Raw genomic sequence first — 19,900 nt, 5'->3', positions numbered from 1 at the left:
TCTCTCTCTCCCTCTCTCTCATCGTGTCTTTCTTTGGATTTTCGCAAATTTTCCGTCGCTTTTCTTTCGTTTTGGTTTTCATGGATGGCTTATCCCTACCACAATCCATGATCAGCTTTGAACTCGATTTCTGCTGTGGACCTGGTATTCTATGGCTTACCTGCTGCTCCTCCCAAAAGGCAGGAATGAATCGGTTCTTCCAGTTCCAATTATACTTCCATTTTGAAGATGCATTACTGGTGGATTCCCATCGGTAATCAGTGTGGCAGGGCAACCGCAGTACCAGTCCACAATTAGCTTGGAATCGAGTTTTGTTCTCTTCTGTCCGTCACACCCACAAATTCTGGTCTACCTGCTGCCGCTGCTGCTGATGCTTCATCGGCAAGTGGGGAGTGGCCGTGTGGCAGAGTGGGGTCCCAGATTCCAGATCCCAGATCCCAGGGCGGGAGTGACTCATGCTCATGCCACCACCAATACTCGTTGCCACAATGAGAACAACTTCCGCCTGTGGCAGGGCCAGAGAACAGTACAGAAAATAAGCCTCTTCCGGTCCACACCCTCGACAGCGGACTGCTATCAGGTGCAAGTGTGGCAGCCACTTGTTGCAGTCGCAAGCTCTCAAGCATGAACTCTGCCACAACAACAAAAATGTTGATCATCGTTCGAATGAGGGGGCGCCGCCGCCAAGGGACTGTGGGTGAAAGCGGGATGGCTTATCAGTCGCTACCCCAGTCCCTGCCACGGCTCATGCCTCCACTTCTCTTCTCTTTCGCTCTCCGCTCGATGGCCAGAAACAATTAACTTGTCGCATGTTGCTGTCGTGCCACATCGGGGCAGCGGCCACAATGCAGAATGTGTGTCGCTGTTCTGGTCATTTGCTGATATGACAAGAGACATATGCAATCACACAGATACACAGATGCACAGATGCACAGATACAGATACAGATACACAAAAGATAGAGAGCGACAGAGACACACAGAGACACAGATACAGCGATGGAAATGCAAAATACATATAATGGCTTCCCCGTGTATCCGTGTGTCCTGCATTTATCTCTTATTTATATCTTTCCGTACCTCTGCTGCTGCCGCTGCCGCTGCCTCTGGCTCTGCCTCCACCGCCTTTCCTCTCTGTCATACACGGCGCGAAAAAACCCACTGAAAGCATAATGAAAGACACCCATGATGGTAGAGGGCCACCTTTCCAGATGAAACTGGTTCCGCTAGTGATGACACTTTCGATTTATATGCCACCTATCGATATCTTTCCTGCCGCTTGCTTATGGGAAATTTCTACAGCAGTTCTTTCGTTTCTTTTTGAGTGGAGTGTTGCATTTTCTTGAAGCTGGAGATCCGGAAAGTGACTCTTTGTTTGCTTCAGTGTAGCAATGGAATGGTCTCGTCATCATGCATACATATTGTATGTACATACTCTTTCCCGGGTCCTGTGGCCCTCCATCCTTCCGCGGGTGTTGTGTGGCTGCCTAATGCCAGAGCCATCATCGATGTGGAAGCGTTTCGGGTCGTGTCGTGTAGGGTAGGGTCTGGCCATTGCCCACTTGACGACTGACAGCTGTGGCAATTGTTGTGCTTTTTCCGTGTGCCGTGCCGTGCCATACCGTGCTCTCTGCTGTCTGCTCTCTGCTCTCCGGCCTGCCCATCCCAATGGGTTATTGATGATCCCCGGGCTAGCGGATAGTGGGCCAGCGGGATTAGTGGGTCGTCTGTCTGTCCGAGAGAAAGAGAGAGGACGAGAGGACGAGAGGAGATTGCCTGCCATGGCACAGATACCCGTACAGCCAACCATGTATTTGTCCATTAGCCGGACATCAATCATGATAATTGCCTTCTGCTGCTGCCTGCCCGGCTGCCCGGCTGCCTGGCTGCGAGATTTGCGTTTGCGTTTGCGTTTACGTTTGCCGAGGTGATTGTCAGCCAGCTGCCGGCTTCGAAGCTACATAATTGAAATGTCCACAGCAATGAGCACCAGCACAGCAATGAGTACCGCCGTCTCCTTTATTCATTAATTCCAATGATCCACTAACGGGTTCATTCGATTGCTAAATGAATGCTAGAACTCACCTTTTAACACCAAATACCCTACAAATGGCAATTCAGGAAGAAACAGGAATGCACTGTGCATTTTTCCATTTGTTTCCCACCACGATCGATTATTTTCGCTATCGACTATCGACATGGCGATCGGCATCACAGCAGCAACCGCCTTTCTTTGTCATAAACGCTTTGAAGGACAATGCCAGGACGACTGTCCTGCATGCTCCACAGAGTCCCAGGCTAAACATTCTGAAAAGATATTATTTGTCTTCAAGAACCAGTGGAAACCGGTGGGTTCTTTTTTATTGATTTAATCGACTTTATCGATTTCATTATTCTTCAATTATCGAAAAATATCGTTTTACCGATGTGTTTCATCTTTTTCCTCTACGTCTCGTTGAGCGTCTTTCTGCTTTCCTTTTCCTGTCCTTCTTGCTGTGTTCTCTCGTTTTTGTCGTTGTCGTTGTTGTTGCAAGTTGCTGTTGTTGCAAGACCTCGGGGTAGGTGCAGCAAGGTCTGTTCTTGATGTCAGAGCCAAAGGCATTTTAATTCGTTTATGGTTCCTCCACTGTCCCCTCTCACGCTCATATTCCCCCCTCGCTTTCGCCCCCTCCGCTTCTCTAACGCCTTGCCGTTGGCTGCTGGTGTTACGCAAATTGAATTGTCTCGCCCGTTGTCTCGCTGGATGCCCCATGCCCCATGCCCCAAGCCTTGTCTTGGCCATATATATAGTTCTGCCTTCATTCCGCCAGAAATCGGTTTTTAATGCATTCCCTCATCGATTGAATGGCAATGGAAGGGATGGCATTCTATAAATAGAATTAAGAAAATGGAACACTAGGGCGGGGTGAAGGGGGGTGGGAACAGGAACAGGAACAGGAACCGGAACAGGACATTTCTTTACTGGACAGAGGATGTCGGAGGCGGTGATGAAGATGAAAATGGAGACGTCTCTCTCCAGTGAATGACGTTCATCAAGAGCCAGTGCGTGGGCGGAATCAGTACTTTGTGGGTGGGTGGTTTGTGTGTGTGTCCTGCACTTGTCAGGATATAACAGACCCAGTTGCAGGAATAACTTTTGTCGTGCAACGTGTTGCAGCAAATTACTAATGGGTGAAGGGACAAGCTCAGGAACAGGCCCAGGACCCACCATCAAATCCACTTTTGCAATTAGCCCCCAGGCTTTCTTCTTCGCTTTAGAAAAACTCCATAATCCAAAAGTCGAACAAATTAAGGCGCAAATTGCCTTTTCACGAAAATGAAAAGCGGTCAGAGATGGTTCACGAAGGAGGGCGAATGCTAAGGGTACAGGGGGAAGGGTGAGGGTAAAAAAAACCTCAAAACTTTGACAAAAGCTGGAAGGGGTCCAACCCCTTCTCATAATTGAAAACTTTTTGAAATATCAAGGACCACCTCTTGCAGCGCCCACTCCCCATCACATTGTCGGTCTTTTATCTTTTTTCAACAGCCACACAGTGCAGCTCAAACTGTGGAGTATGTGCTAAGAACCTGTGTGTGTGTTTGAGAGTCTGTCGAATGTTGCAGGAAAGGAGAGATAGGGATCCCCTATGGGAAATCGAGAAGCACAAATCGTAGCTTTTGCCGTGACTCTATCCCCCCAGGGGGGGGAGGAGGGGGTGGGCCACGAGCCCTCGTTCCTGTTTGATTTGATTTTCCCTCGCATTTTTCTTCACTAATGCAATTCCCTTTGCTCATTTCCATCAATTCCCTCGAATAGGAACCGCCGGCGCTCCGGCTCAAGCATAGTTGTCCTGGACGGTGATGATCTGAAGCCATGTCTCCCGGATGATTATATAAGTGGACAGCATCATCATTTACAACAGCAACAGCAGCACCAACAGCATCCACACCAGCAGCAGCAGCAACAGCAACAGCAACAGCAGCAGCAGCACTATCGCACGCATTCGAGCGACATAAGAGAGATTGACCAGGAAATGCTGACCATGCTGTCCGTGAATCAAGATAACGGTTAGTATATATACGAATCCTTATGTTTGTTTTCGCTATCTTTATTTGTGGATCTCTTTCATAATGTAGGACCACATCGTGAGATGGCCGTCGATTGTCCGGACACGTTCATAGCGCGCAACAAGACGCCACCCAGATATCCGCCACCCCGTCCACCGCAGGTAAGCAACAGAAACCACCATCCACCGAAGGCCAAATGCCCAAAAGCCAACCAAAAAACCCACCCACCAACCAACACTAACAACAGCACCACTAAAATACCACTAAGCCACTTGTATTGTTGATAATAACCAACATAATGTAAGGTAGAGCCACCCCCCCCCGGACCCAGTAGTAGAACCTCCCCGGCCCCCCAATACAGCCCAAAAGAAGATGTTCGTCACTAAACCAAAATAACAACAATCTAAATAACAACAACCACTCCTCGCTTCATTCCACACTCACTCACATTCACATGTCATGCATTCTCTTTTCAAAACAACAACAACAACAACAAACCTGCACCACCATCCAACAACATGCACCACTAAAACCACACATACCCACACAAAACACTCATGCATACACACACAGAAACACAAAACCACCAAGAAAAACACCAACACCACCACCACCACCAAGAACACCACCACAACCACCACCATATCGACATTCCATAATGATGATCATGCTAACAAACTGTTAATTGTTGCATATCATTCTTCACATCGACATGAACAACAACAACAACAACAACCACAACCACAACAACAACATAAACACCATCATCAACACACATCAACAATTGTTGCAACCATCGATGATGATGTTGCCACACAAAATCTGTACAATCAAAAACAACAAAATAAATTGGAACAAATCGAAAACTATGAAAATTGCCTACAATCGGAACAACAACCACCACAACCACAACAACAGACAGCGGGGGCAGTTGCGGCAACAACAACAACAACAACAACAACAGCCACAAACACAACCACACAAGTGGCAGAACAGCAGACGCCATGCAACAATAAAATGCAACAAAAGACAACGAGCAACAGCAGCAACAACAACAGCGGGAGCGGTAGCGGTAGCGGTAACGGCAGCAGCAACATGACAGATGACTTCCTCTGCGTGGTGGATGGCGGCCTCTATCGCAGCCAGGACTCTGGCTCGCCCACGTCGACAGGCACCTTCGACGAGGTCCTGAGCAAGCATACCCTGGACTCCTTCGGCAGCATTGCCTACCGCCACTTGCACCAGCAGCAGCCGCAGCAACAGCAGCAGCAGCAGCAACAGCAAGCGACGAGTAACGGCAACAGCAATAGCAGCGGATGTGGAAGTGGAACCACTGCCACGCCCAGCAAGGGGCAAACGCCTGTGGACGATCAGACCTTGGCCAGCAGCAACACGTGCCACACAAGCAACACAAGCAACAGCAATTCGCTGAACAGCAGCAACAGCTCCATGCACACCAGCAACAGCAGCACCAGTCACATTGCAAGTGCCGCCTCCTCCTCGCTGACGGCCCCCACCAGCATTAGCAACAGCAACAGCAACAGCAGCAGCGGGGACAGCAACGGGAGCAGCTCGACCGTGCCCGATGACCTAAGCCTTGCCCCACCCGGCTATGAGCCAGTGGTGGCACTGCTGCCACCCCTGCCACCGATGACCAAGCACCGGGAGCTGCCCGTCGATGTGCCTGACAGCTTCATTGAGATCGTGAAGACGCCGCCGCGATATCCGCCGCCGGCACATCTCTCCTCGCGCGGATCGCTGCTCTCCAATGGCAGTGCCTCCACGGCCCAGACCACGCTCTCCTCGCTGCCTCCTGCCCCTGTTGCCGCTGTGGGGCCTGCCACTGCCGCTGTCGCTGCCACTGCAAGTGCAACTGCAACTGCTGGTGGCGGTGGGAGTGTCAGTGGCATAGGCGGCGATGCGAAGCGGGTGTCTGATGAGGTATACCACATTGTATTTGTACTTTGAATTGAATCTTTCTGCATAGAGCTTGTCACCCCGCTCTTTCTTCCTCTCTATCTGTATCTCTCTCTATCTTTCTCTCTGTATCTGTATCTGTGTCCTCTGTTTCCCTGTGTCTCATTTTCTCTCCAAGTTTCTCTCTGTCGTAGTTTCTCTTTGATACCTATGTATATGTTATTGTAAGTGTGTAGAATATTGTGTGTCCCTGTTAATGACGTTAATTTATCCTCTGTGACCCAGGAATCCTGTCAGAACCGAAAAAGTATTGGTGTATACGATGTGTGCCATCATTTCAAATCGATTGTTAATCGAAATATATCGATTGTATATCGAAGCAAGTATTTTTCAAGAGTAGATAGCCCACGGATAATACCATGTTTTTTGACTAATTAGCGTTCCCCCACCATCGCATCAACCACCACGCATTAAGCAGGTCGGACATTGTCCCACAGTTGACCCCGAGGCGGCATGTGGCATGTGCTATGTGGCACACACCGAACCCAACCCCTTCGAAATCGGTTGGCCTAATTCGTGGCATTAGAGCCGCAGCACTGGCCTCGTTAGCAGCGGCCTAATCTAAACATAACCAGAAGAGGACCAGGACCACCCCCCTGTACAGCCACCCTCTTACGGCCAGTAGCGGGCGGTTGGGGCTCGGCTCCCTCCCGCCAGGCCGCCGGGCCGCTGGGCCGCTGGGCCGCTGTGCTCTGTCCCTCTGCTTATTTTTAATCATTTGCAGCTCTCTCGTTCTTTGGCTCTCTCGCTCTCCCCTGAGCACTCTCTGAGCTCTTTCAGGCGATGAAAAATAAATGCCATTTATATGAAATTGCTCTCGATTAATTTTCCAATGGCTGCAGAACAAAAGCGGAACAGAGACAGACGCACAGAGAGAGATAGAGAGAATGAGAGAGAGAGAGAGAAAAAAAAAGGAAAAACGCTTTTCCTTTCACTCTTGCTTTAACAGTATTTGTATCTCTAGTCTGTTGCTGTTGCTGTTGCTGTTGCTCTTACAGTTCTTCCCCCCTTTACAAATCTTTTCTTTTATTCATGGCTTTGGCAGCACAGCTGACAGACAGACACACGGACACACGGACAGACGGACAGACAATGCACTGAATGAAAGGAATCAAGAGAGTAATTGCATTTATTTTCCAAGTGTATTCCATCAACTCCCCGACCCGAGTCTCCTCCTTCACCAAGCTCCAAGCTCCATGCTTTAAAGCTCTTTGAGCCAAGCAAATGACACCCTCAAAACTTTATGACCAATGTGGGAGGAAGTTTAGATTGTCTCTCCCTTTCGAGGCTTCTGCCAAGCAATGGTTCCCATGGCAGCTATACGATATGCCCCCGAGTGGTTCGAGGATGGGCAAGGGACACCCATCCCATCCATGGAATGTTCGGTCGGAAAAGAACAGAACACAAGGATCTTAGATATCCGGCAAGGGACCAGCGATGGTTCCCATGGCACCCACTCACTTGATTTGCGAAAGGATTATGCTGGGAATTATTCAAGGCCGTCTGCCGCCTGTCGTCTACTGTCTGCCGTCTTTAAGGCTTTCATAATTTATTTCTCAATTTAAATGCCACTCGTACCTCGGCTCCATTAGCAGGACATTTATTGTTTTTGCATTCTCGGCCATTCTCCTTTGCACATTTCGCTGGTGCGGCGTCTGGCTGGCGTCGGTTTTCGATGAATACATTTTGGGGCAATTGCAGCAAGGACGTACCCCTTATGGTCCAAGGATGTCCCCAAGCATCAGATGCAGCCACCTATCCGAGGGCTCCCAGAGGGTAACTCCTTCAAAAGGGATCCAATATAACCCGGGTAGCAATGCAATGGGTTTTTCGTTTCCCATGTCTCCCGTGTCTCCTGTCTATCATTCATCTTGCGGGGGAACGGGGGCGGGGCTTGCACCTAACACAGAACACACAAAATCCATTAAAAAATTAATTTAAAAAATCATCAGTCACACACAGAAACATACAACTACACACACACACACACACACAAACTGAAACATACAGACATGCATACATATGTTCAGGAAAAACTGATGTGAAAAATCGCGTTTTCCCACAGCTCAATGGCAATGCCAAGCCCGTGCCACCGCCCCGAGATCATCTACGGGTGGAGAAGGACGGCCGGCTGGTCAACTGTTCGCCCGCCCCCCAACTGCCGGATCGTCGGGCAGCTGGCAACGGCAACGGCAGCAGTGGCAGCCACAGTCAACAACACCACCTGCAGCAGTTGCACCACCAACAGCAGCAGCAGCATCTGCACCACCAGCAGCAGCAGCAGCAGCAGATCGCCCAGATTGTGGAGCCCACGCTGGAGCAGCTGGACAGCATCAAGAAGTACCAGGTGAGTGGAGCTCTGAATATCCCATTAGCTGTCCGTCCCACTGTTGAAGAATTTTTAGCAGCGCCTGGGGGTAGGCTATGGAAATTGTCAACTGCCAAGACACTCTACCAGTGAATGTAAAACTGTCGATACCTTTAACTCCCACGGGGCAGCAGCCAAAGTCAAAGGGTTATTCCCACAAAATGGTTCTGAAACATGAGCATGTGTTCCATATTCCACGAGTATATTGAAATCACCATTTCCACTGCTTTGGTGTCTTTTAAGTGGAAATAGTTTGATGGTGTAATGTGCAAGAAATTCTTATTCTTAGAGGTGTGAGATTGTATGTACGGATGGAGGTTGTACCTACATTTTTTGACGGTCAGACACCAATAGTATAGCAGGATTTCGGAACGTGTACCTCTAGCTATGCTCTAACTAGCTCGCCGGAATGTCGTGGGATCTTTCCTACTCTCCTAATTGCCATACGAACACATTCGCAAAGATGTTTTAGGTACACTTGATTTAATGTTCAAAAGGAACTCTATAAAAGAAATCAAAAAAAAGAAAAGAATGGGAATTTTAACTAACTGGCTAACCGACTACCGACAAATAGTCAGACTATATTCCGCCGCTCTCGGGGAACTCAGATGACTTTGACCCCTTCTCTACCCTCCCTACCTTTAGTATGCCGTTTAATCGACAGCATAACCCTAATCAAGCGTATCTCTATTCGATCATCGGACTGCCTCAGGCTCTACTCAGGACAAACACAAAAGGTTTAATGTTCCATTATTATCTACTAATTATTATTTAATAATTCAAAATTTACGGGTTTGGACTTCATGATTTTCTGGATAAACTTAATACAACTTAATCAGATAAAGAAAGAGGAAATAATAACAAATTTATATCTAGTTATAAATGTATATGTATATGTATATAGGACTTAGGTGTAGAGAATATGGCGTAAAAGAAATTAAATTGGAAAGAATAGAAAAAAATATGATAATAATATAAAAAGAAGGCAAACGTGAAAGAAAAATTACTAGCCGATCGGCTTTAATTATCGCACGTATGTATATGGTTGTTCAACATACCGCAATAGAAGTTTTACAAGACGTATATATATACTTTGAAAATACCCGAGATCTCCGTTTAAGGAAGCTCGTAACTCACTCATACTTTATACGAAATATCCGGCGTGTCCGTTGAGCTCAAGGGGCGACGTGGAAACATATTCTGAGGAAAGGAGAAAAATTATGAATATACATGTCTTCACTTCTAATTCGGACGAAACACCGATTTTATCATTTCCATACCAGTTTGACGACGATTTGCAACTTAACGGCTGATCTTAAAACTAGGTGGCTTTCACTTGCGCTGATTTCAATTATGGGTCATTATATACATTGTTTGTTTTTCTCTTAACGTCTATACAATACAGAACTAAGATGAATAGCTAGTACGGAATTTAATCTTTAATAAAACAAAGAAAATGGAAAATCTCATAAATAGACTCAAAATTGATACTTTGGTACATTTTTTGATACGACGACTGTTAGCCGGCAGTGTGGATCGCAGCAGAATAATGTTTTTATTTCCCCAGTTTGGAAACCACTACACACACAACGAAGAAACTACGTGCGAAAGCTTTAGCCCCGCGCTTAACTCGTAAGCGAGAAGGGTGACGAGTGCGGCATATTAGTTTCTCCGAATTCGCCAGAAAACCATTCTTGTCGTCTTACTCCAAGAAGTACATCAGTTTAAGTATGCATCCACATAACTTCAAGTTTCACTCAAGTATATCTTCGGGCGGCTTTTGCTAGTTTATTTGGTTGTAGTTATCGTTGGTTTATGTAGATGCTGGTCCCTGGGAAATCCGAGGTCTTTCCCAGAACTATTAAGAAATCGATGGACTTTGACGGCTTCGTTATTGGAGGGGTCAATTGGTACTTTTTTTCTCTTTCCCGATGTCGAACGTAGTAAGATTTCCAGTCCTAGGATACAAGACTGTTAAAACTGTTTCACTATTGTACGATTCAAATACCTCTTGTCTTCTTTAACCCAAACCGAATAATACAATCCACCAGAACTTCAATTTAATTGGCACGTGTTTGATTGCACAACGTTTTCAAATTCACTGGATATATATATATATATTGGCATAGAAAAATACCTCCGAGTTCGTACAGCTTCACTAAAGCAATGATCCATCTAGAAGTTTTATCACTAGCATTAGCCCTTGCGATCGGAACTTTACCTTCCACAACCAACGGGGAAATCATACGATTTCTAGTGAAGCTTTAAAACATAACTCCCACAGAACCACGCTGCTTCTCTCAATTAGATCTTAAGCTCTTCAGTGAAAGCTTTAAATACTTCTCTCTTATAATCAATCTCTTATCTTGTTTTAAAAAAGAAGAGTTAATGTTGAACGCGAGGGCAATACTTCCCAAACTGTTCGCTGGAGTTTTAGAGTCACAACTGGCCACTACAATGGTTTGACCCTTGAAAAGAATGTCTTAAACGAAGTACCCCGAAAGAGGCTGTAATCAGTCTAAGTATCCTAGATGTATCCTAGAATCCTGTGTGGGGATCATCTGTGCTGTGATCTACTGTACCTCCACAATGTCACTCTCAAACTGTTGGGCAGGCAGGTCAGTCTTTCCATTTTTAGCATTTGTGCTTTTGTGGGCCCCGTTTGCTGCCTCGTTGGAATGCATAACATGTAGCCATTACCTTCCCATACGCCAACTACTCTCTCCACTGTCCACTGTCCCCCGGGCACCCCCTACCCTTTCGACTGACCAAAGAACAAACTGTTTTTTTTTTTGGTGTTTTTGCTTTCTGTGTGTGTTTGGGGCAACACTTCCGGTTCGTTTGCTGTTGTTCTCTTCTTTTGTTTGTTCTTTGTTGCCCAGTTTTATGGACATTGACCACGACAGCCACGTGTAGTGGCTCTCAAACTTTAAGCTGTACTTAAACAGAGAGCAGGGTGTGGCGGGATTTGGCTGGCATCGGGAATTCTGATTTGCCGCGACCCCTGCACCTGGGCCCCCATTGCATTTAACTAGTAAAACTAATAAGAAACGAGGGGGAACGTTGTGAGTTGCTGCGGACACCGCAACTCTACAGTTATACCCGATACTAAGTCAGTATGGCTCTCCTCCGGCAGACGCCGCTAATATTTAACGACACGACAAAGAGTGCGTGCGAGAGAGACAGAAAATCAGTCTGAGCGTGACGTCGGGCGCTGCGTAGCCACTGCAAAATGATTTGTTCCTTTTGGCTAAAAAAATGGTCTGATCTGATCCAGATTCAGCAATCTAATAGATATGGTCATTATCTATGATTCTGCGTTTTTAGTTTTCTCAAATCTGCAATATTGTGGATGCAACAGATTTTCGTCCTTTGTGGGGGCGGATGGGGGTGGGGCGAAATTCTGAGATATACGTTTTATAGTGACATCTTAAAGGAGTGTGTGCACCAAATTTGGTTACTCTAGCCTTAATAGTCTCTGAGAATTGTGGTTGCCTCAGATTTTCGTCCTTTGCGGGGGCGGAAGGGGGTGTGGCGAAATTTGGACAGGAAACGGTCAAGGTCCGATATCACAGGAGTGTGGATACCAAATTTGGTTGCTCTGGCTTTTATAGGTTCTGAGATCCTTGAACTCATATTTTGCAATTGGCAAAACCGACCATGAAACCTGTGTGTTAGAGTGAGACAGAGCGAGAAAGAGTGAAATTGTTTTCGTGATTCTGGCTGTAATAATTATACGATCTGGTTCAGATTTTGCACTCTAGAAGATATAGTCATCTTCTACGATTCTGCGTTTTTAGTTTTCTCGTATCGTCGAAATTGTGGATGCCACAGATTTTCGCCCTTTGTGGGGGCGGAAGTGGGCGGGGCAAAGTTTTGAAATATTTTTGGAGCAGTGACATATCACAGAAGTCTGGATCCAAAACATCGTTGCTCTAGCTCTTATAGTCTTTGAGCATTAGGCGCTGAAGGGGACGGACAGACGGACGGACGGACAGACGGACAGACGGACGGACGGACAGACAGACATGGCTCAATCGACTCGGCTATTGATGCTGATCAAGAATATATATACTTTATGGGGTCGGAAACGATTCCTTCTGGACGTTACACACATCCACTTTTACCACAAATCTAATATACCCCAATACTCATTTTGAGTATCGGGTATAAAAATAAACTTTTACCGCGCCACAAGAATATACCAACAAAGGGCGGGCCGTGGCATGCTGGATTGTAATGCCAGAGCGGGCAGTGGAAAGGGGGGATGGTAGAAGCGCGTAACTGTTTATACGGAACTACGGCTTAAAGGCATGGGGCATGGGGAGCAGGGGCGGCGTGAAAAAAAGTTGCCCAACAACTTTTTCCTTTGGGAAAAGCAGTGGGTGGAGCGGGCTGGAAGGGGGGAATGTATGTGTGTTCAGAGGGGTATATAGGAGGGTAATGTGTGTGTGTGGGGTGGGGGGGTTCTGCTGTCCAAAGCGGAAGAAAGGGAAATTATAATGCTGCTAAAAAGTAAAACATTTCGCATTCATTTGGCTGCCTGCAAGGCATGTGGCGGTGGGCGGCGCAACACAGCGGTGGGTGGGTGCTGCAACAGGGGGGAGTTATGCGGGGCGGGATGGGGCAAAAAGTTGTTGAATGCAATGATTAATTATGCAACTTTTTAATCGAATTGTCTCATTCCGCCTGCGGACATCTCTCTGAAAAATGACACCCTCTTATTTTTGGCCGTTATTCTGCGTGTGAGTAGGCGTGGCAGTGCCAAAGATAAATGCATGTAATTAATTGAAAACCGAAAGGGAACACAGGGGAAAACAATTTAACAGAAAGTTGAGAGAGATGAGGGAGTAAAAGGACTTTGGGTGGATGGATGTCACACATTGGCTTTGTATGGACTTCATTGCGATTAGTCTGAAGATGGGATGAACAGAATCGGAAAACTGACGATCGATGATTATCGATAGCTGGCGTTCTATTCGGGTGCAAGTGAATGCTGGATGCAATTGATATTCATTATGATAAGCCCTTCTCCCTTCTGTTTGCCCTTTCAGTCGTGGTAATTATCACTGGATATTTGTGGAATGTGCCAAGGCAAGCATCCTTATCGCTCTCCGTTATCGCTATCGCCTTCGTATCGGAGCATACACCCATACCAGTGTACATACACCAGAGACAGAGCGCACCTACGAAACGATTTTGTTTGTCATTTTTCACCTGTTTGCTTTTGATTTTATTTGCTTGCCTTTGTTGAGAGGCGGCTTTTGTTGCTACTGACTGTTCTTCCTCCCTCAGCCGCCGCGCCGCTGCGCTGCGGCACGCCCCGGCTTTTCCTCTACCCACCCTCGCTGTTGCGTGTTCAAAAGTTCGAAAATTAGTTAAACATTTCATTTTTTGCGCGTTTGCGGAGAGCGAAATGTGAGCAAGACACCGACCCACCCTCACACAGATACATTCCCCGACACGTACACACAGATACACAGATACAGATGCAGCCGAAAGCAGAGTGCGTTTTAAGCCGGCTTACACTGTCGCCCCTCACCGTTCCCACCGCTCCTACCGTTACCCCAACTCCCTCCTCGCACACGCTCTCACACGCCGATTGATAGCTGTTCAACTCTCGCTCTTTCCCTCTTTCCCTCTCTCACTCTTTCACACACCTGCTATGCTCTGCTCTGTTCTGCTCTGCTCTGCTCTGCTCTGCTCCGCTCTCTCCTCTGCTGCTGCTCTCTCTTGCCCTGGCTAAGTACTGGCTAAACGAAGCAGCGGCTGCTCTGCACCGAAAATCAATACCATTTGAATATTCATGAATCTTTGTGATTCAATACCCAAGGCTATCGATGTATGAACGGAATTAAACGAAAGCCTTTTACCCGAACCTCAATGGGGGAAAAAAGTAGGAAAAGAAAAAGACCGACTTCAAGTGAATGTATTCCATAAAGGAATGAAGCATGACATATGTATGTTCGAGTAAGAGTGCTGCTTGGTGTGATGCCTCGTTTGGCCAGTGCTTAAATTTGAAGCTCTGTCTGTCGCCTTGTCGCTTCCGTCGGGGCTGGGCTCTGCTGCCGTCGGTGCTGTCGCCCGCCTGTCGCTCTGCTGCCGTGCCGTGCCGTGTGTGGCGGTCGTTTGTTATGATTTCGCAGTCGAGTTTTTAGCTGTTCGGCGATCGGCCGCAGAAATATATTCTTTTCGCCCCATTTCCAACATCGTTTCGGGCCAAGTGCGTTACCAAGAGGTAAAATTCGAACCAAATTAAGTCGCGATAAGATAAAGATTCATACATATCGTATTTTTGGAGGGCAGTGCGCCTCCGCCAATTCCGTAAATTGGGAATCGCTTTTGGATTCGATCTTTAATCACGGATCAAGGATTTCATTCTGTTCAGCTGCAGTTTGAAAGCCACTGTGCCAGCCACCTTGCTATTTTTTGTTGTTGTGGTTTTTGTGTTGATGGCGCAATCCGTGTGCGTGTGCAACCCGTGCAGTGCAAATAAGGCGTGGCTTGATAGCCCATACTCGTAAAAGCCAAAAAATTCTCACTTTTGCCAAAGCACGTACCACACCAAAGGCACTCCAAAACAACTGAAAAACAACAACCGAACCAAAACGACAGCAATTCAAAAATTCAACAATTCAACGGTTTATGCGCCAAAAAAAGGCCAAACAAAAACAAGGCGTGTCTGTTGCAGTTGCAGCCATAACGGAACGATGCTCGCGTAACCAAAGCCAACGGGAATGGGACTCGTACTCGTACAAAATCACTCGACAAAAGTGGAGAAAACAATTTTCGACACACAACAAACGAGCGACGATAACGGTGAATTAACAATGTGGTCGGACGGAAAAGCTGTCGAGCCGACAGGACACCAAAGTGTGCCCAAATTTCCATAAAAGTGCTGCCACAATGGCAAAAAGTGTGCCCAAGGGGAAGACCCCAAGTGAGACCAATGAGACAAATACTCAAACAGGAGATCAGAATTTCATTGAAATACGACCCAGCAGGCAACAGCCAGCAATAGGGAATTGAATTGAATATTTTTGTAGACCGTATTTTATCGGAACAGAACAGAACCGCATTGGACTTTGCTCTGACGCACGGCTTTTATAAGTCCAGAGTCTAGAACAAAGAGCAGTCCCACAAATTATAATATCCGAATGAATGATAAACAGTTGAGGTGAACTCTTTATTTTTGTCTGTTTTTTTTTTATCACCTTCCTCCTCCTCCTCCCCCGTGCCCTACTCCCTTCCCGGTTTGTGCCCCTCTGTTATTGTTATTCCGAATGGAAATGCAGCGTCAACGGCGGCTGCTCATTTCCCAAGCCAGGCACGTCGCCAGCAGCAGCTAAAAAAACAACAAAAACAACAACATTGGAAAGGAAAGGGGTGGGGGGAAGGCTGGCTGGGTAAAAAAACGAAGCAATAAATATACAAATAAACAAATTTGTAAAATTAAATAGTTGTAAAAGTGCACGGCACCGCCTGCTGTTGAATGGAAAGCATGAAGGTTGTGGTTTTTTTTGTTTTTTTTTTCGGCCAGGCTAAGATACATAAATACATATAGAACTTTCGCTGGAATGCTCTCTGGTTTGAGCAGCAGCAGCAGCAGCAACGATCCAACTTGAAATGCGCATTTAGTTGCATTTCGTTAGTGTGGTCTGCAGCTGAAAAGAGCTGAAATGACAGTTTCATATTCAAATTTATGCATTTGGCCAGGTGGGTGGGCATTGCGGGGTCATTTGCATACTGCACCACTCGTGGTGGGGCTGTTGCTGTTGCTGCTGCCTCCACAGTTGTTGCAGCTGTGATTTGATCAACAGAAACTTTTGTTTGGCAGAAAAGAGAGCTGCCTTTGAGCGGCCGCGATCGATCGATCCATCGATGAAAGTGAAGTGCCAGTGACAGTGCAATCAAATCATGGACTAATCGGAGACGAGTCGAACAACAACAGTAGCAAAATGGTGGTCTCAACGCTGAGCATTACGTTGGAGAACAACGACAGCCACGTGGTGGATGTGCCACACGGGGCTGCCACGCGCGAAGGTGTTGGATTGCCTGTACCAGAGAACACGCCCCAGAAGTTTGCTGTTCTGTGCGGCAGCAACAATCATCCTATGAACACTAATTCCAACAACAATAATTACAATCATTTCACCAACAACACGAACAAATCTCAACAACAACAGCAAGAAAAGGAAAATGTTAAGCTCAACAACAACAGTAGCCAATATTTCGATATGAACGGCAATGGTATGGATATGGAAACGGAAATGGAGATGGAGATGGGACTGGGAGTGGATGTCATTCAAGGATCGCCTTCACCATCGATCGCTTCCACATCGATGGCCACGCCTCAGCGTAGCGCCTCCGCCCTGCGTCGCGGCATTCAAATCCAACGATCCTCGACACGTTTGCGGCAACAACAGGCAAGTGGGAGACTGGGGGCATGGCATTCCGGCAGCCCTGTTGTTCATCGACAACTGCCTTCATATACACACATGCTAACTAAAGTAAAAATACACCAACAACCACTGGCAACACGAAAACCAGTTGACAAGTAGGCTAACTGGCTGCCGTTGAGTGAGTTCCCGCCTAGGCGTTAAAGCAATAAAAAATTATAAGCAAATCGAAAAAATACCATATAAAAAAATAAAAACAAACCAGAAACCAGTCGGAACGTTTGACTCGGCGAGTCACACGTGTCTCGACACTAAGATAGCTAGCACACAGTTTCTATAAATCAGTTTTAATACGACTCTCACTAGGAGAGAGCTAGTGATCCGATCCAAGCCCCTCCTCAGGGTACAAAACCAGGGTTAATATGTACATATAGATGTAATCCTGTACTTAGGTGAAACTCTCTACCACTAGATACTCGTACAGGACGAATCTTGGGAAGAATATTCGTATTTCGATTCCTTGCAAAAAGAAAATCAAATGGTTTTTCCATCGGATAGGATAAGTGGGTGGACAACCACCATCGACCTCGAATGAGTGCAGGAGCTTGGACTGAGGACAGGAGGTGGATACGGGGGAAACAAAAAATGTTTGATTATCCCAACATTTAAAATTATTAAGATTACAATATCAAGATATGTAGATACAATGAATTCTTTTTGCACCGCTCATTTCTGTGTCAAGTACATGATTTATTATATGTACTGATTATACTGTCTGATTAACGTCTGTGCCAAAAGGTGTTTTCCGAGGTCTTTATCGACTGAAATACACTTTATCCAAAGGGAGGGAGATCGACAGATAGTCAAACCAAGTGCACTACTTGGCTGACTAGACCCTTGGCCATGAGTGGCTAGAGGGTATCATTATCGTTAATATATTTTTAATTTTTATTGTACGCGCAATTTCAATATTTATTTATGCCGGCACTCGTTGTTGTTGCTGCTTTCGATGATGTTGATGATGATGTCATGGCTTTGCCGTCAACAGTTTTTTTTTTGCTTTTTAAGGCATTCCTCCATTTGTTAGTGGTGTGTTTTTCCTTAACAATTACTAAAGTTTCTGGTGTTACGGGTTGCTGTGGCTGTAGCTGTTGCCGTCGGATGATTGATGGCCCGAGCGAAGGTAAGAAGCTTTTGTAGGCTTCATTTGATCTATGAATAGCCAAAGGTATAGGTATGGATACGGGTACGGGCAGGGGTATGGGGCAATGTCTAAGTGTTTCAACTGTTTTCGATTTGTGTGGGAGTCTTCGTTCAGTTTGCTGTTCTTTGGCTTCAGCTTCAAATGTAAATGAACGCTTACGAAAGATTCTCTATGGCTCTGTGGCTTTATTGTACAGTTTTAAGTCCTAAAATGGATTCGTAAAACGATTCTCTGTACTTTTATTTGCCCAAAGCCACATTCAAATGCTACATTTTACTAGCACTTCCACTCAGTGCTGTGGAAGGATGTCATGGAATGTTAAAAGTCTTACCGAAACTACTTTCGCTGATGTCCAAACTTAACTGGCATTTAAAATTTCAAAAGCACTTTATTCAATGATACGACAAGTACTCCTTCCCCTTACTGCTTAGGAGGGGATTTCATTCCGAACTTTGATTTCATTTGCAGTTTTAGAGGTACTCCACTTAATGGTCCTCCCGTTGCCACAGAAATCTCTATATCTGGTGGGTTCCGTCTGAAAATGTTCGCTGGAAACTGATTTCTTTGATTCAACGAAGATGAAAAAGCTTTAAGAAGTGCCAAAAACTGTCAGGAAATGAATAAAAGAGGCGGCACCGGCACCGGCACCGGCACCGTACAGAGTGTGACCATTTTCCGTTTGTTGTTTGGGCACACTTGGCTTTTCGTATGAAAGCAGCTGATCCAAAGAATAGAATAGCAGACATTCCTTCTGTTTTTTCGTTGAGCCTTTTCTTGTGTTGTCTTTATTTATATATATATATATCTTCTGGCATCTTTTGCTCTTTCTGTGGCTTCGTCTCCCTATCCCTATCCCTATCCCTGTCCATCTCTGTCTCTGTCCCCGTCTCCGTCTCTGCCTGTCATCTGTTTTTACTCAAACTCCAATGCCAATGCTCTCCAATCTCCGTTTCGGTTCACATGGTTAGTGGTGGCAATGGAGGTGGTACAGGTACAGATACAGATACAGATACAGGTGGAGATGGTGATGCATGATATGAAGAGGAAGATGAGGATGACCCTCACCTCCCGCCCACGGGGTCAAGGGGTGAGCTGGGTGGCTGGGGGGTATGTCGGGGGTGTCGGTACGGTATTTCTCAGAGGTGCTTGAAATTTCTGCTGATTCTCTTGGTCTGCTGTGCGTTGGGTGGTGTGGAATTTTCGCTCTTCGCTCTTCGCTTTGTTGCTTTTGCTTTTGTTGCTCTTCTTGTTCCCCTTCGAATTATTATGCAAGTTTAGCAGAATTTTTATTATTTCTTAGTTGCTTTTTTTTTTTTTTTTCTTTTTGTCTGTTGTTGTTGTTCTCATATTCTTCGTTGTTCCTCTTTCTCTTTTTGTTGGCTCTTCCGCCTTTTGGAATTCCGAGCGTCTTTTCTGTTGTTATTCAATTCAGTAGTTTTTGTTTTCCTTCTTGTCTTTTTTACCATGTTGATGTTATACTCTTTAAGAGAGTATTAACGAATCGATCCATCTGCATGGCAGTCTTGGAAAAGACTCGCATAAGCCTTGTTCCTCTTGAAGAGAGAGGCTGATCTTTTAGTAACCAGAAATGGTATACATATGTGCATATGTGGTACAGGTGTATTCAAATCCACGGCATCAAAGCTACCCCTTTTTGGGCCTTTGGGCGTACCATTTTTGGGGGAAATTGGAATCAATACCCACCGATAGTCTGCCACATTCCGCTGCCAAACAGGTGAAGACAGAGAGAGAGGGGCGTGTGGCACTTGAGGGGCTTCCGCAATAATTGCAGTTGCCACCCTGCCACACCCAGAGCACACCATCCCACCACCCCTTTGTTAACCGCTTTGCGCTCATTAACGCATCGCCGGTGCCTGCCCTGCAGGGGACTGTCCGCGATGGGATT

General features: G+C 46.2%; 1 protein-coding gene across 4 annotated transcripts in view; it reads left to right on the top strand.

Moving 5' to 3' along the window:
• Positions 1 to 19,900, top strand: part of LOC6598168 (MAGUK p55 subfamily member 7) — a 71,975-nt gene that overhangs the window by 48,369 nt on the left and 3,706 nt on the right. The window contains exons 8-12 of one of the 4 annotated variants that reach the window (XM_026990341.1): positions 3,796 to 4,046; positions 4,116 to 4,227; positions 5,003 to 5,548; positions 5,594 to 5,987; positions 8,089 to 8,370. In XM_026990341.1, the coding sequence (XP_026846142.1) occupies positions 3,796 to 4,046; positions 4,116 to 4,227; positions 5,003 to 5,548; positions 5,594 to 5,987; positions 8,089 to 8,370 (1,585 nt within the window). Of the gene's footprint in view, positions 1 to 3,795; positions 4,047 to 4,115; positions 4,228 to 4,619; positions 5,549 to 5,593; positions 5,988 to 8,088; positions 8,371 to 14,527; positions 14,630 to 16,228; positions 16,818 to 19,900 lie in introns of those variants that run through there. The other 3 variants (XM_026990338.1, XM_026990339.1, XM_026990340.1) reach the window with 3 other exon arrangements.

Source organism: Drosophila persimilis, unplaced genomic scaffold, assembly GCF_003286085.1.
Source record: "Drosophila persimilis strain 14011-0111.01,24,50 unplaced genomic scaffold, DperRS2 tig00000579-arrow-pilon, whole genome shotgun sequence".
In the NCBI taxonomy this organism is placed as follows: domain Eukaryota; kingdom Metazoa; phylum Arthropoda; class Insecta; order Diptera; family Drosophilidae; genus Drosophila; species Drosophila persimilis.
This window is presented reverse-complemented; position numbering and strand designations above follow the sequence as displayed.